This window comes from Pezoporus flaviventris, unplaced genomic scaffold, assembly GCF_033815535.1.
Source record: "Pezoporus flaviventris isolate CSIRO_AGI_PZ_B2104156 unplaced genomic scaffold, CSIRO_AGI_Pfla_v1 ptg000001l, whole genome shotgun sequence".
In the NCBI taxonomy this organism is placed as follows: domain Eukaryota; kingdom Metazoa; phylum Chordata; class Aves; order Psittaciformes; family Psittacidae; genus Pezoporus; species Pezoporus flaviventris.
Window position 1 is genome coordinate 62,774,881 of NW_026892549.1, and position 14,314 is coordinate 62,789,194.

A 14,314-nucleotide genomic window follows, 5' to 3' on the forward strand; every position below is an offset into this window, starting at 1 on the left:
TCTCTTAGAATCACCATGTCTCAAAGAGTGATTTTCTACACCAGCAAACTGTCACCAGTTTACAAAAAGGAAATAAATAATTACCCCATTAGTGCAGCCTACACGTTTGAGCACAATTCTTGTTTTGTAGCATCTCCATTTATAAAACTGAGCACACATGCAAGCAATACAATATCCAATGTCAGCGGCCAAACAGAGACAGAAGGTACAGGTAGTGGCTAGCAGCAGCACACAACTCAAAGCTCGCAGAGACGTTTAAATGACACGTATTTGAGATAAAGTGACCCAGCATTTTAAAAAGACCACATTTTGGTTAGGATTAAGAAACCAACTAACCCAACCCAAATGTTTATTGACGCATTATTAGTTCCAGTTCCCCATCTCTCCCATTGATCATAAGACCTGAAGAAGTCCAGGAAAATTTCCCCATATTTGCCACCTCCAGCTATTTAGGACTCAAAACTTACCTCGAATATTAAGCTTTTACCCTAGTGGAATGGATTATAGGGACTCAAAACTTACCTCAAATATTAAGTAAGCTTTTACCTTAGTGGAATGGATTATAGGAAGCTGACACTCTAAACACTACCTACAGGCATTCAAACACCACTAGCTGCCTACATGACAATTGGAAAGATGTTAGTGAAAATTCATTCCCTTTAGAGCCCCAGTCTCAGAATACATACAACTAAGTTAATTAGTACTACTCATATGAAGTCCTGCTCGTGCCTGAAATCAAAAGGAAAAATCAGTATTTTAGACACTCAGTCTCAAGCTCTTGCTGAATTACAAGTTGAGCTTTTGCTACCTATTCTGATTCAAACACCTTTCCGATGGAAAGACTACATTAAACGAGAAGCCTTGCCTTAGCTGCAGCAATCTGTCTAGGATTCAAAAGCCAGTTTGCTAAGCTACTGCCCCAGAAATATACCTAACTTCAAGCTAATCCTTGCTTGCATCACTCTTGAATGTCACTCCAGCAACAAAGTGTCCTGGGCAGCCTCAGAAGAAGTCCTTTAGCAATCCTACTGTGAACAGCTTCAGCCTTTGCTGTTCTGATTTGGCCCATCCTGATTGTGGAGTTCACAAGTGTCAAACACAGAAGCCACGGTGAGAAGACAGGCACAATTCAGTTTCTGATTAACAGATTTTGTCATCGCTTGTTTGCAATGCTTATTTGAAACACTCACACAACAATACATTTTTCTATTTCAAACAGCAAAGATGCCAACACACATGTGCAAACACTAAACAAAGCACACTGAGGCACAGAGCAGCCAGAAGGAATTCAAGTAACAGACAAAGTAACGGGGAAGATGCATTCTTCCTAAGTCAGGAAGGCCTTTTACACTCTATTAAAAATAAAGCAGTTTTCCCACCACCCAAATTAAACAGCTGACTTGCCTATATATACATACCAAGTCATGAGATACCAGTTGCATTTTTCTGGGTAATTTTTCATAAAAGATTACAATTTTCTATAAAAATCAGTCCTTGAATGCTTGAAATCCATGTACCTACCAGGCAAGTAACTCTTATTTAAGAGAAATTAATTCTTTTTAAATAAAAATATATAAGTTTCTCTCTACTACCTAATGGCAGCTACAATATAATGATAATTTTACAGTGAACTGGTCATAAAAAGTATTTTAAACTTTCGCTATCAGTAATTCAAACTAAACCCAAATATTTCATCTTTTCAATTAACTGGTCAATAGGTTAAGTAAGAAAAATAGCGTTAGAGCACTGTAGACACTCCTGCTGACATTACACTGAGTAATTACAACTTTTGGTCTTTGTTACAAATGGTGTAAAAGTGTTTCTATGAAAAAAAGCAATGTTTCCCCCATCCCCAAGGAACTAAAACAGTAAGCCATTAAAGAAAATAAGTGTTTTAAAAGGAATTCCTTTTAGCTTGCATGATATAGCCTTTGGACTTGATAATTCCTCTGCTTTTAACAATGACGGAATACCGGAGGAGCCATAAAGGAATCCATTCGTGTGCTTTCATGTCCTGGATGCTTTCCTGAAGAACTTCTTGGAAACTTGCTTCACAAAGTAATTCTGAAGTTAAAAAGGGATATTCATGCTTTAAATCATGTCATGTAAACAGCTGCAAAAAGCAACACTTTCAATAAGAGAAGCCTTTTCCTACAGTCAGAAATCTTAAGCAGTGCCAGATGCTCCACAGATCCACTCTTTTGGAATGCACATATGGTGAAAGCAGCTGCATATTACTGAAGCAATCTTCAGGGCACCTTTGTTTGTTTCAACATTAAGTATATCCCCCAAAACTGAGATTTCTACAGTATCAAATGGAGTTGATCAGCACAGCCATTAGCAGGAGGAAAGTAAAATTTGAGAAGCTAGCTAGACAAACCACAGGTGGGTAAGACATAAGGCCACAATCAGCCAAGTACTGCACATTCTCAGTTACCTCTGCAGTCACTGAAAGCTCAACAATTTACAGCATCTCCCATAACTGGGCTCATAACAACTGCAAACCCAGAAAGCATTAAGAAAAATGGGCTTAAACTCCACAAAATGGAAGAGGAAGTCAAATACAAATCCTCCTAGTTTCCTCTGGAAAGCCAGCCAAGGGAACAATCTTTTTGATGAGGAGTGTTCCCAAAAGATAAGTCTGAATACTCTTCAGCTGACCATTACAGAAAAGTTAAGCTTAGCAAACAATGCATAAGGGAATAATTATTTGCTTTGTTTTCTATCCAAATCCTCCTCTTCAGGTCATGACTCTCATTAAATTAAAAGTTGCAACTTGGATTTCACAGGACATGGAAATGGTCAGACTGGCAATTCATCTTGTACGCTGCTAAAGCGGTGCTGATACATGCTCAAGCAGTGGTGAAATTCATCAGTTCTAACAGTGGTACTATAAAGCATGTAATTAATAAATAGTATTTCATATACTTTTTTTTCAGGGGGGAATGGGAAGAAAAAGAGAAGTACGATCAGCAGGAATAAGGTCATAAGGAAGAACGTAGGGAAGGAATTAACTGAACATTGTTTCAGACCTCTCACAGTTCCAGCAAGCTATATAAGGTGTCATTTTAGTGAAGAAGATTAGATGATGTTTGAGAGAAACTAATCCCAGAATATTCTTAGGAAGCTGGTAACTCGGAGCTCTCAAGTCTAAAGAAAAGTCTCCAAGTCCTTCAATCATTCAGTAAATTAATGCACAAACCAAGAATTTACACCAACTCTTTTTGTAATATTGGTATTTTAACAGATCCCTACTTTGAGGGAATCCTGCTTAAAGCATAGTAATGTTACATATCTCACATTACCAAACTACTTGAAGATCAAGTGACCAACATTTCTGTGCAAGCTCTTTCACAGACAAGTTCTGGACAAGTGGGCGTTCATTTGTCATTTACTGACCTTCAGCAACAGAACTGTCATTTCATTCTATGCTTTGTGAAAATGAGCTATGCTAATTTTTGAACATACGTAGTACAGATTTCTCAGTAGTTTTTTTCTTCTATTTATTTCAATAAATTATCCAAGTGTGGAAGATTGCCCTTCCCCTCCTTTCTTGAAGGAAAAGCAAGAACTGAATGGAAATATTTTATAAAGGAAGATCTTTTAGAATCCTTGGTTCAGTATTCAAATGCAATGAACGCTAAGTTCAGATAAAGATTATTCCCAATTTTGTACTGAATAATGCACTCAGAAATCTTCCTTCAATTTATCTGGCAAAGCCTTACCTTTTGGGTCATTGTGAGTTAACAGCTGTATGTCAAACTGTTTTGCAAATGCTGTGAGATCAGGTGGCATCACACAACAGGAAGCTAGGTTCACCTGATTACTACTCGGTTTTACCTGAAAGTAACAAATACTTTTATAAGAAAAACACATAAATGTACGTTGCTTCCCTTATGCCCTGTATTACAACAGAAAGTCTTCTTTGAACAATCTGTTTTGAGGTCTCAACAAGGCCAAGTAAGTCTGCATGATCATCAACAGGCAACTCCTATATCTGCAATTTCCTGCAGCACAGAGCCCAAAACAAGAATAGGATCTAACTTCAGATGCTGTCATAGCAAGATTAATACTACCCATTCTGGCTTCCCATCTGCTGTGCTCCCTGAACAGCAGCATTTCCCCCCTTCCACCTCAGTAAAAACATAACATGGGCATTAGTTTGATAAAGACATTAAATAAAATGCAAATAAACTTTTTTAAGGATATATAATTTGCAGTCTTCCATGCCTGCAGGGTTAAGTTAAAAGGGATGCTCTTCCACTGACTCTTTCTGCTAGTCACAAACTGCACTCATGACCACCACGCAGATGGCTGTTAATCCCCTCAGTTATCCTCCTCAGTACACACAAAATGGCAAGGAGGACAAATGAGGACTCTCAACAGGACCTCTTCTGCAGATACAGAATGCTCACATATGACAAGAAATGTCGTAAAAGGAGTATTCAAAGAACGAATAAGGCAACAATACATCCTTACATGAGCATGGAGACATACTAGTACACACCTCCATCACTCTAATGGAAAGAGTGATTAGTCACATTGGACAACACAATATTGTGCCACTTCATTCGTAACCCGTTTTCCTCTTTACATTTAAACTTAGCATTTAAACAGCATCTTCCTAAGGAGAAATCCCTCCATTCATAACACATCTTAAAGTGGAAATGGCAGTTTTCAGAGTCACTGGAATAAATCTGGAGGTTTAAGAGTGCTGTTTAGTTTATACTCATTACTAAACATGAAAGCATTCAAAACCCAAACCTTCACTACTTCAAAGAACCTGCTATTGCACAGACTTGGGGTTTCCAGCCTTTGCTGGCCTGTATCTAAAAATACCAAACAATGGTCAGTCATACTTTGAGCCTCCCCTACCACGAACAAGGTTGTGACCATCCATAAGATGCTAAAAACAGGGCTAACAAATATTTTGTATATAGATTGCTTTCTAACAAAAGTTTGTAACAATGTGGCAGTCAACAAACCAACAGTTATTCTGTGCTAGAAATCCTACAAATAGGAAGTTTGTTCTCACCTGTGCCCAGAGATACAGCTGTTCTAACAGTGTTTTATCTAGGTCAGAGGTACCTATGGCAACAATCTTGTTGTTTTGAACTAGATTTTCAAGTTCTTGCCAATAAGGCTGCAAATACTCCAAGGAGAAGCTAGTTCCATCTTCAACAGGAGGTGGGGCAATAATGACTGAGTCTAATTGAGCCACACCGAGGGCAGAACACGCTGAGGAAAAAGAAGAGAGACACTGCAAAGTCTTTGGTGAGGTAACAACACAAGCATCATGACTCAGCAAAACCCACGCCTCCTGCCTCACTCTGCTAGCTTCCCTTTCACTGTTTCAAACTCTTCAGTGTATCAGCAGTCAAGGATAGCAACAGACTGGATTTAGAAAAGAAGCAAACATACAGCTGAAAGCCAAGGTTCAGTTGTAAGTCTTGGGAAAAACAAAAACATCACCAAAGCAAGCCTGAAGCTTTTTTTCTCTTTTTTCAGTGCTAAAACTTAAGGCAGTGGGGACGTGCAATTTTTGATGCCTTCACTCTCAGTTCCTTCCAAAATTTTTATCTTTCACTATGAACTCTAACTCAAATACAGGGCATGGACTAGGAGGACTATTCGCTCTATGTGCGGAGTTAAGACTAAAGCAAACTAAATCTGGGGATTTAAATTGACAGAGAAGTGGCAAGTCTCAGAATATCATTGAGCTTTAGCAAAGATTAAAGTCATGAGGCCTCTTCTGCAAAGCATAAAGAAGAAAACTAAGGAGCTAAATAAATTATTTTCTTCTGGAAGAGGATTCTATCCATGCATTTTTAACAAATGGTACCACAACTTCCAATAAAGAGGCTATTAACTGGAGTACTGATAGAGAAGAATTACACCTGACCCTCTGTTCTTCGGTAACCCCGTATGCCCAACCATCTTCCAAAGTAATAAAGTTCAGTGCTGCTCACAATTACTGCTACCATAGACTAACAAAACTTAATGTATCAATGCAGCCATTATTTTCATTAAAACTATTTCAGCAGCTGATTGCAGCATTGTTTTATTTCTTAAATAATCTCTGAAATACTGCACAGTTAGTAGCAAAGTTCATCATGTTAAAAACAACTGGCAAATAACATCCAACTGGTAGGAACTATTGCATCACTTGTTACTACAGTATCACATGCTATTCATTTTTTAACAAGTTTTGAGTGAAAGAATAAAAGCTTGCTCCTGCTTGGAGCAAGCAATCAGATTTGAGTTTGTGGACCTAAGGTTACAGTGATCCACATTTAATAAGTTTGCTGACTGAACTAATGCATATATAGACTTTATTACCCAAGTCTCTCTTAATTAGAAAAGAGGACATACTGTGGCAGTCACTAAACACATCTCTTGTATAGAAAAGATTCTGATTTTATTTCTGAAGTAGTGAAGCAAAAAGAAACCCTCCCAGAAGTTTGAGTTTCATACTTACCCAGGTCAATTGCATCTCTGATTGATGAAGAGTTTGATCCAACAATGAAAAGTTTTGCTGTTTTCAAAGAAATAGTAATCAGTAACTAAACACTACTATTAAACATACAGCTATTTATTTTTGCTATATACAGTTCTGCTCGGGTAAAGGGTTCTTAGAATATACACCATTACTACAAAAATAGGGGGAAAATAGCCTTCTCAAAGGTGACTGCCATTAAATACAATATTCTCAAACTTCAAGGTGGTTGTGCAGTCTTAGAACAAGAAGTCATTCAGTTGGATGGTCTAATAAACTCTAAAGCTGGGACTTCAGCATCAAGACAGTAAACAATAACCATAATAACCTGTATAAAACCCAAAATGTAATAGTACAAATGGACCTCTTCACAACTTATTGAGACTCAAATGTCCTTGTGTAACTGCACTGTCTCCTTCAAGTTCATCATATTCAGCCTGGAGATATTATACAAATGAATGTGCTTCCATTCCTATGTCTTAATTCCAGTGTTATCTGTAATATTTTCCTTCAGAAAAATCAAAGATTGACAGAATACTTGTAAAATGTCTTAAAGGAATGCAAGTTAAACTACAAAAATGCTGAGCTGCTTTAAAACCTGAAATATGAATTCAAGTCTTTCTTAGCCAACTTCTGGATTACCCAAAGTAGGACAGTATGCACCGATGTCATTTGACTTTGCAATTGCAAAACATGGGGAGGGGGGGAAATACACATATATGAACATCCTAATAATGACTGCACATGAGAACTTTTTATGCCACCATATTTTTTACTACATCCTTACCTGACACTTTCAACTCATCCCTTTCTTCAGGGTTTATTTTTTCTATAGCTTGAGCTACAGTACATTCCAGAACCTCCAGTATTTCCTGTAGTGTAAATACACGAGACTTAGGAACAAAACAAAACAAACAAACCAAACAAAATTGGGAAAGTTTGGGAAAATTTCATCCTCTGACCTTATTTAAGACTAGGCTGACACCTCACGTTAGCTGGCACAAGGTGACTTTTTAAAGTCTTGACCTACATTAGATGTTATATTATACACACAGAGAATATAGACAGAGAATTCAAAGAATATTCAGAAAATTCTTAGTACCATGCACCACCTTGCCCCCAACCAAGAACACTCTGGCAACTTTTGCTGCTTTAAGAAGAAATCCTCAAGTAAATACTTGAGTCATTCCATGGAGACAGCATTTTAAACAAAAGTTGTTTTGGTTTGTTTTTTTGTGGTTTTGCTGTTTTGTTTTGTTTTTTAATTACCAATATAATCCATAAAAGAATGTGGAATTATGTAGCAAACATGTCTGGACAGTAAAACCTAGCTTACACTAAATATTAATCATAGAATCATAGAACAGTTAGGGTTGGAAAGGACCTTAAGATCATCAAGTTCCAACCCCCCTGCCATGGGCAAGGACACCTCACACTAAACCATCTCACCCAAGGCTTCGTCCAGCCTGGTCTTGAACACCACCAGGGACGGAGCATTCACAACTTCCCCGGGCAACCCATTCCAGTGCCTCACCACCCTAACAGGAAAGAATTTCCTCCTTATATCCAATCTAAACTTCCCCTGTTTAAGTTCTAACCCGTTACCCCTTGTCCTGTCACTACAGTCTCTAACGAAGAGTCCATCCCTAACATCCCTATAGGCCCCCTTCAGATACTGGAAGGCTGCTATGAGGTCTCCATGCAGCCTTCTCTTCTCCAGGCTGAACAGCCCCAACTTTCCCAGCCTGTCTTCATACGGGAGGTGCTCCAGTCCCCTGATCATCCTCGTGGCCCTTCTCTGGACTTGTTCCAACAGTTCCATGTCCTTTTTATGTTGAGGACACCAGAACTGCACACAATGCTCCAGGTGAGGTCTCACAAGAGCAGAGTAGAGGGGCAGGATCACCTCCTTTGACCTGCTGGTCACGCTCCTGATGCAGCCCAGGATACGGTTGACTTTCTGGGCTGCGAGCACACACTGAAGCCAGCCCATGTTCATTTTCTCATCGACCAACACCCCCAAGTCCTTCTCCACAGGGCTGCTCTGAATCTCTTCCCTGCCCAACCTGTAGCTGTGCCTGGGATTGCTCCGACCCAAGTGTAGGACCTTGCATTTGGCATGGTTAAACTTCATGAGGTTGGCATCAGCCCACCTCACAAGCGTGTCAAGGTCCCTCTGGATGGCATTCCTTCCCTCCAGCATATCAACCAAACCACACAGCTTGGTGTCATCAGCAAACGTGTTGAACAAGACCGGTCCCAACACCAATCCCTTGTTACTGGTCTCCAGCCGGACATGGAGCCATTGACCACAACTCTTTGTGTGCAGCCATCCAGCCAGTTCTTTATCCACTGAGTGGTCCATCCATCAAATTGATGTCCCTCCAATTTAGAGACAAGGATGTCGTGTGGGACAGTGTTGAATGCTTTGCACAAGTCCAGGTAGATGACATCAACTGCTCTACCCCTGTCCATCAGTTCTGTAGCCCCATCACAGAAGGCCACCAAATTGGTCAGGCAGGATTTCCCCTTTGTTAAGCCATGCTGGCTGTCCCCAAGCACCTTGTTGTTTTTCATGTGCCTTAGCATGCCTTCCAGGAGAATCTGCTCCAAGATTTCACCAGCCACAGAGGTGAGACTGACTGGTCTGTAATTCCCCGGGTCATCCATTTTCCCTTCTTGAAAATGGGGGTTACATTTCCCTTTTTCCAGTCGTCGGGAACTTCACCTGACTGCCATGATTTCTCAAATATGGTGGCCAGTGGCTTAGCAACTTCATTTGCCAGCTCCTTCAGGACCCGCGGATGGATTTCATCAGGTCCCATGGACTTGTGTATGTTCAGGTTCGAAACAGATCCTCTCCTACAGTGGGCCTAGGGTCATCATTCTCACAGTCCCTGCATCTGCCTTCCAAGACTTGAGTGGTGTGGTCAGAGGCTTTGCCAGTGAAGATCGAGGCAAGTAAGTCATTAAGAACCTCAGCCTTCTAATGTCAACTGGATCGCTACATCTTACAGAGACAAGTGTTTGTATTCTCTTCTTAAGAATCATTAGATCCTCCACAAATCTTTCAACAGTAACTGCCTCTCCACACTCACGTGGAATGCAGCAACGTGCAGCTGATGCCACCATCACTCAAGAACCAGTAACAAAACATGCATACCACCACTCCTACCTGATTTAGGTCCTGTCCAACCTTTGAGCTCCATTCGGTCAGCGTTTTCTGAATGCAGTCCCGCACCTACAAAATATTTGTTCGTGTTGAAAAGAAGCTTCATGTTACAGCTGCACAGAAACACAATGATTCATAGGCATGTGAGACAGACTGCACAGGTGAACTAAAGACACCATTCCTCCAACCACAGAAGATTCTTCCTGCATAGCTTCCATGTGAAACTTGTTCAAACTAGTTTACTTGTTTTCCTCTCCTCTTTCACAAAGAGTTTTAGCAGTAATACAAGCACTGTACTGAATTTATTTCTCAGACCAATGCCATCTTTAAAGCAAAGAACAATGCTAAGCAACCAAGAGCTACCTATTCCACTCTGCCAAACCACTGTGTTTAAATCCCTCATTAACGAAGGGGAACCTTCAGACCCCACCCCACACTTGTATTTTCCTGCATCAAGAGATACAAAATCAAAATCCTAGGCAAGTTGATCATGAATTTTCTTGAACCTAGTAAGGCGTTACTATTAAGCCAGCTAATTAACTGTGTATTATAGCAGTGCTTCAGCTGTATTGATGCTCTACCTTTCCTCTGATACATCTTGGGAGTTGTTATCCTGCAGGCTGAGCACATGTACTGTCAGGTCTGCTGTCTGCCACAGGTAGGCGCACTTTCATGAGCTGCTGCTTCACTTCACTTTTAGCAATACATTTTATAACTGTGTAAACACCTAGTTTTTATACTATTAAATAACAATTTCCTGAGACACCTAACATGAATTCAGAGGGTTCTTAATACCTTACACAAGCTAGAAGCCAAACACACCCCATCCCCCAAAATGCCAAAATCCCAGGAGATCACAAAGTTTAAGAAATAATACAGTAATACTACTTCGTAAGCACAAAATCTGCACATTCTTTCCCAGTCATTTAAAACAGCGTGAAAAAAAAAAAACAAACAACCAAACTAAGTCTAACAGCAAGAATTTACTCCCCCTAGTAAATCCACAATGCTGGAAATTTTCAGCCTATTTTGATGCAACTTTTAACATTATCTTTTTCCTTTCTGAGGGAGGCAGTGTTACACATGTACATTAAATATACTGCTACTTTGCAACTGTCACACTTGATATTTCTATTGCAGTTAGCATGGACCAGCCTCTTGCCTCCAAAGCACAGGAGTGCCTTGCCCTCAATACCATCTCTGACGGCTTTGGACAGCTTTTCCAGATACAGCTACATCCCCAGTCTTCCAACGTTAGGGTTCATAGTCTGCAAAATATTAGCTTACATTCTGACACTGACAGTTATACACATATCACCTACACCAACCAGAAGCGTTAAAAGCCAATTTAGTTCTGATCATTAACACCAATTGTTTGCTTTTAGAACCCCAGCAATTCTGGAAAGCAGGCAGCCTTATGTTTAAGCGCAGGTTTCCCTGTAAACAAGTTCATTTGAATACTTTACTGATCAGTTATGCAGTGGCCACTCTTTATTTAGCGACCCTACAGGTCGCTAAATACACACACAGGTGTGCCCACTAGGATACAGCCACCTCTCTGGTGCAGGATCTAGCCCTATTTTACACAGCTCACACGTTATAATAAGCAGCCAAGCTAAATAAAAATGTTATTACTGCACAACAGCTATATTAAAGTATGATGAATTCTTCCTTGTCATTACATCACCCTTCCAATCACCTTTCTTACCGTTTGTGCAAGATTAATATGCAATAAATCAACTTCTAGACTATCAACAATGACACTACATAGTGATAACCCACCAAAACCACAGTTCTTCTGATTAGCTGTTAAATGCCTGTTTTCAAAGGGCTGTGTCATGACGAGACAGCAAATACACCAGCTCTGAAGTTCATGGCTGCAGGATCTCCAGGCATTTTATCAGGATGATTAAGTTTTGACACATACAGCTGAAGGTAACAGTTTGAAAGTGATAATTTAAAAGTCCTTTTAACTTTTTAACACAGAACGGCCGCAGTACTCTTTTAAGAAGACAACAACGACTGATGTTCCCGAGACCTTAAAAGGAATTTCAGGTTAGAAAAAGCGACTCTGATCATTTGTAATGCAAGCTCCTATCTATTCCTATCTTCCTCTTGCTATACAGAAGTCTCGGGTCTCTCCTTTGCCGTTACGGACAGTACTGGGACAGCGGTTTAACTCCTCATTTCCGAGCGCAGTTTGATCCTTGCTCTGCCCCACAGCGCCTCAAGAGCCGCGATTCCGGGGGGAGCTCTTCCCTTCCATGGCGGACCCCGGGCCACGCCAACCGACTTCACAAGAACGAACCCGGAGCTTGCCCAGAGCCCGACCCGCTGTGGCGCCTCGCGGGGAGGCCTGGGCCCGCCGCGCTCACCTCCTCGCCGGGGGTGGCCGGGCACTTCTTGCGCAGGCAGCCCCAGTTGAGGAGATTGCCAGTCTGCAGCGTGAGGGTGCCCGCCCGCTCCAGCAGGGCGCGAGCGCCGTCCGTCCCCATCGGGAAGCCGGGCACAGCTACAGCGGCGGCCCCGCTCCGCTCCGCTCGCCGCCGGACCGGGCAGCACCGCGCCGTGACTCAGCACAAATACCGGCGGGGGGGGGGGGATGCTTTGTAACCGTCCCCGGTCACATGGCACGAGCACAATGGGCGGCAGGGCGGGCCCAGCGCAGGAAGCAGCGCGACAGCCCGGCACAGCGCCCCGCCTCACGGCACCTCTACACGGCCCCGTCGCGCCCAGCCACACGGCTATGCCTCACGGCCGCGACGCAAAAACCTTCCTCGCCCGGCCTCGCTGTCCCGCCGCGCCGCCTCGCCTCGCCCCGCCTTACGGTTCCTCCACACGGTCCCTCCGCACTGCCCCGCCTCACAGCACCGACACACGGCTCCGCCTCCCGGTCCCGAAACAGGCGCCTGCTCCCGCCGCGCCGCCCAGCGCCCCCTAGGCGCCGGCTGCGGCGCAGCACGCCGGCAGGGAGGGGCGGGGCTTGACGGGAGGGGCGGGGCGATGTTACCGGGCGGATTGGCGGGAGGCGGGGCCGCGGGCGGGCTGTGGCGGCCGCTGAGCGGGGTCCCTCTATCAGTGCATCTGCCTGTCCGTACATCTGTCTGTCCCTGCATCTGCCTGTCCGTGCATCTGTCTGTCCGTACATCTGTCTGTCCGTGCATCTGCCTGTCCCTGCATCTGCCTGTGCGTACATCTGTCTGTCCGTGCATCTGTCTGTCCGTGCATCTGCCTGTGCGTACATCTGCCTGTCCGTGCATCTGTCTGTCCGTGCATCTGCCTGTCCGTGCATCTGCCTGTCCCTGCATCTGCCTGTGCGTACATCTGCCTGTCCCTGCATCTGTCTGTCCGTACATCTGTCTGTCCGTGCATCTGTCTGTCCGTGCATCTGCCTGTGCGTACATCTGCCTGTCTGTGCATCTGTCTGTCCCTGCATCTGCGTGTCCGTACATCTGTCTGTCCGTGCATCTGTCTGTCCGTGCATCTGCCTGTCCCTGCATCTGCCTGTGCGTACATCTGCCTGTCCGTACATCTGCCTGTCCGTGCATCTGTCTGTCCCTGCATCTGCCTGTCCGTGCATCTGTCTGTCCCTGCATCTGCCTGTCCGTGCATCTGTCTGTCCGTGCATCTGTCTGTCCCTGCATCTGCCTGTCCGTGCATCTGTCTGTCCCTGCATCTGCCTGTCCGTGCATCTGCCTGTCCATACATCTGCCTGTCCGTGCATCTGCCTGTCCGTGCGTCTGTCTGTCCGTACATCTGTCTGTCCGTGCGTCTGTCTGTCCGTACATCTGTCCGTCCGTGCATCTGTCTGTCCGTGCATCTGCCTGTCCGTGCATCTGTCTGTCCGTACGTCTGTCCGTCCGTACGTCTGTCTGTCCGTGCATTTGTCTGTCCGTGCATCTGTCTGTTCGTACATCTGTCTGTCCACACATCTGTTTGTCTGTCCCTCTGTCTATCTGATCCCTGGCACACATCTCTGCTGGTACCACCCACTGGTTCCGCTGCTGCACCCTGAGCCGCCTGCCCTGCTCCTTGCCTGCGGCGGGGCCTCCGTCACTGGTGGGACCATCGTATCACTGTAGAAACGTCACTCCTCAGCAGCCCTGCAGGCCTGGTCGTGCTAGCAAAACCATGCGGACTGTAGCCATGATGCTTTTAGGTGACAGACAGTCGTTGGTAGACCCTAAGTGGCCCAAAGGGAAAGCAAGCACTTACATGGTTGGGTTATGTCTATATTTGATGGCACTTAAAACTTACCTCTAAACCTAACTCCAGTTTTACGCTAGCCGATCTCATTGCAGACACATCAAGGGAAACAAAGGATTATGACTTGGGGGTGTTTCTAAGAGCAGGCAGCTTCTGGGAGGCCACACGATGAACCTTAAATTCCTTCTGTATTGGAGATTTGGGGTAGTGGTGGTTGGTGTTAACTCCAGTTAAGGGGAACAGTTAGCCGCAAACTAGTTGTGCTGTCGGCACAGCGATGTGAGTTGTGTTTCTAACAGATTTCCTTCCCCAGGCTACACGTTGTGCTAACACAGGGAACCAATTTGCATAACTTCTGTCAGCCTGAAGCACTGCCTGATCGCTTTTGGGTACAGAAGGTTAGTTTAATTGTTCTTTACATTTGCCTTCTGATTACTTTT

At 43.6% G+C, this 14,314-nt stretch overlaps 1 protein-coding gene across 2 annotated transcripts; it reads right to left on the reverse strand.

Moving 5' to 3' along the window:
- Window positions 1-1,111: 1,111 nt before the first annotated feature.
- GCLM (glutamate-cysteine ligase modifier subunit) lies at window positions 1,112-12,364 on the reverse strand. Of its 2 annotated transcripts, none has more exons than XM_061462001.1 (7): window positions 12,044-12,364; window positions 9,672-9,737; window positions 7,284-7,368; window positions 6,479-6,535; window positions 5,060-5,238; window positions 3,726-3,744; window positions 1,112-2,064 (listed from the first exon to the last, which is right to left on the reverse strand). In XM_061462001.1, the coding sequence occupies exons 1-7, from the start codon at window positions 12,161-12,163 to the stop codon at window positions 1,895-1,897; spliced, it is 696 nt and encodes a 231-aa protein (XP_061317985.1). In that variant the 5' UTR covers window positions 12,164-12,364; the 3' UTR covers window positions 1,112-1,894. The 2 variants fall into 2 exon arrangements, with proteins under 2 accessions (XP_061317985.1, XP_061317976.1); XM_061461992.1 differs by having other exon boundaries at window positions 3,726-3,840; window positions 5,036-5,238; window positions 12,044-12,355.
- Window positions 12,365-14,314: the final 1,950 nt, after the last annotated feature.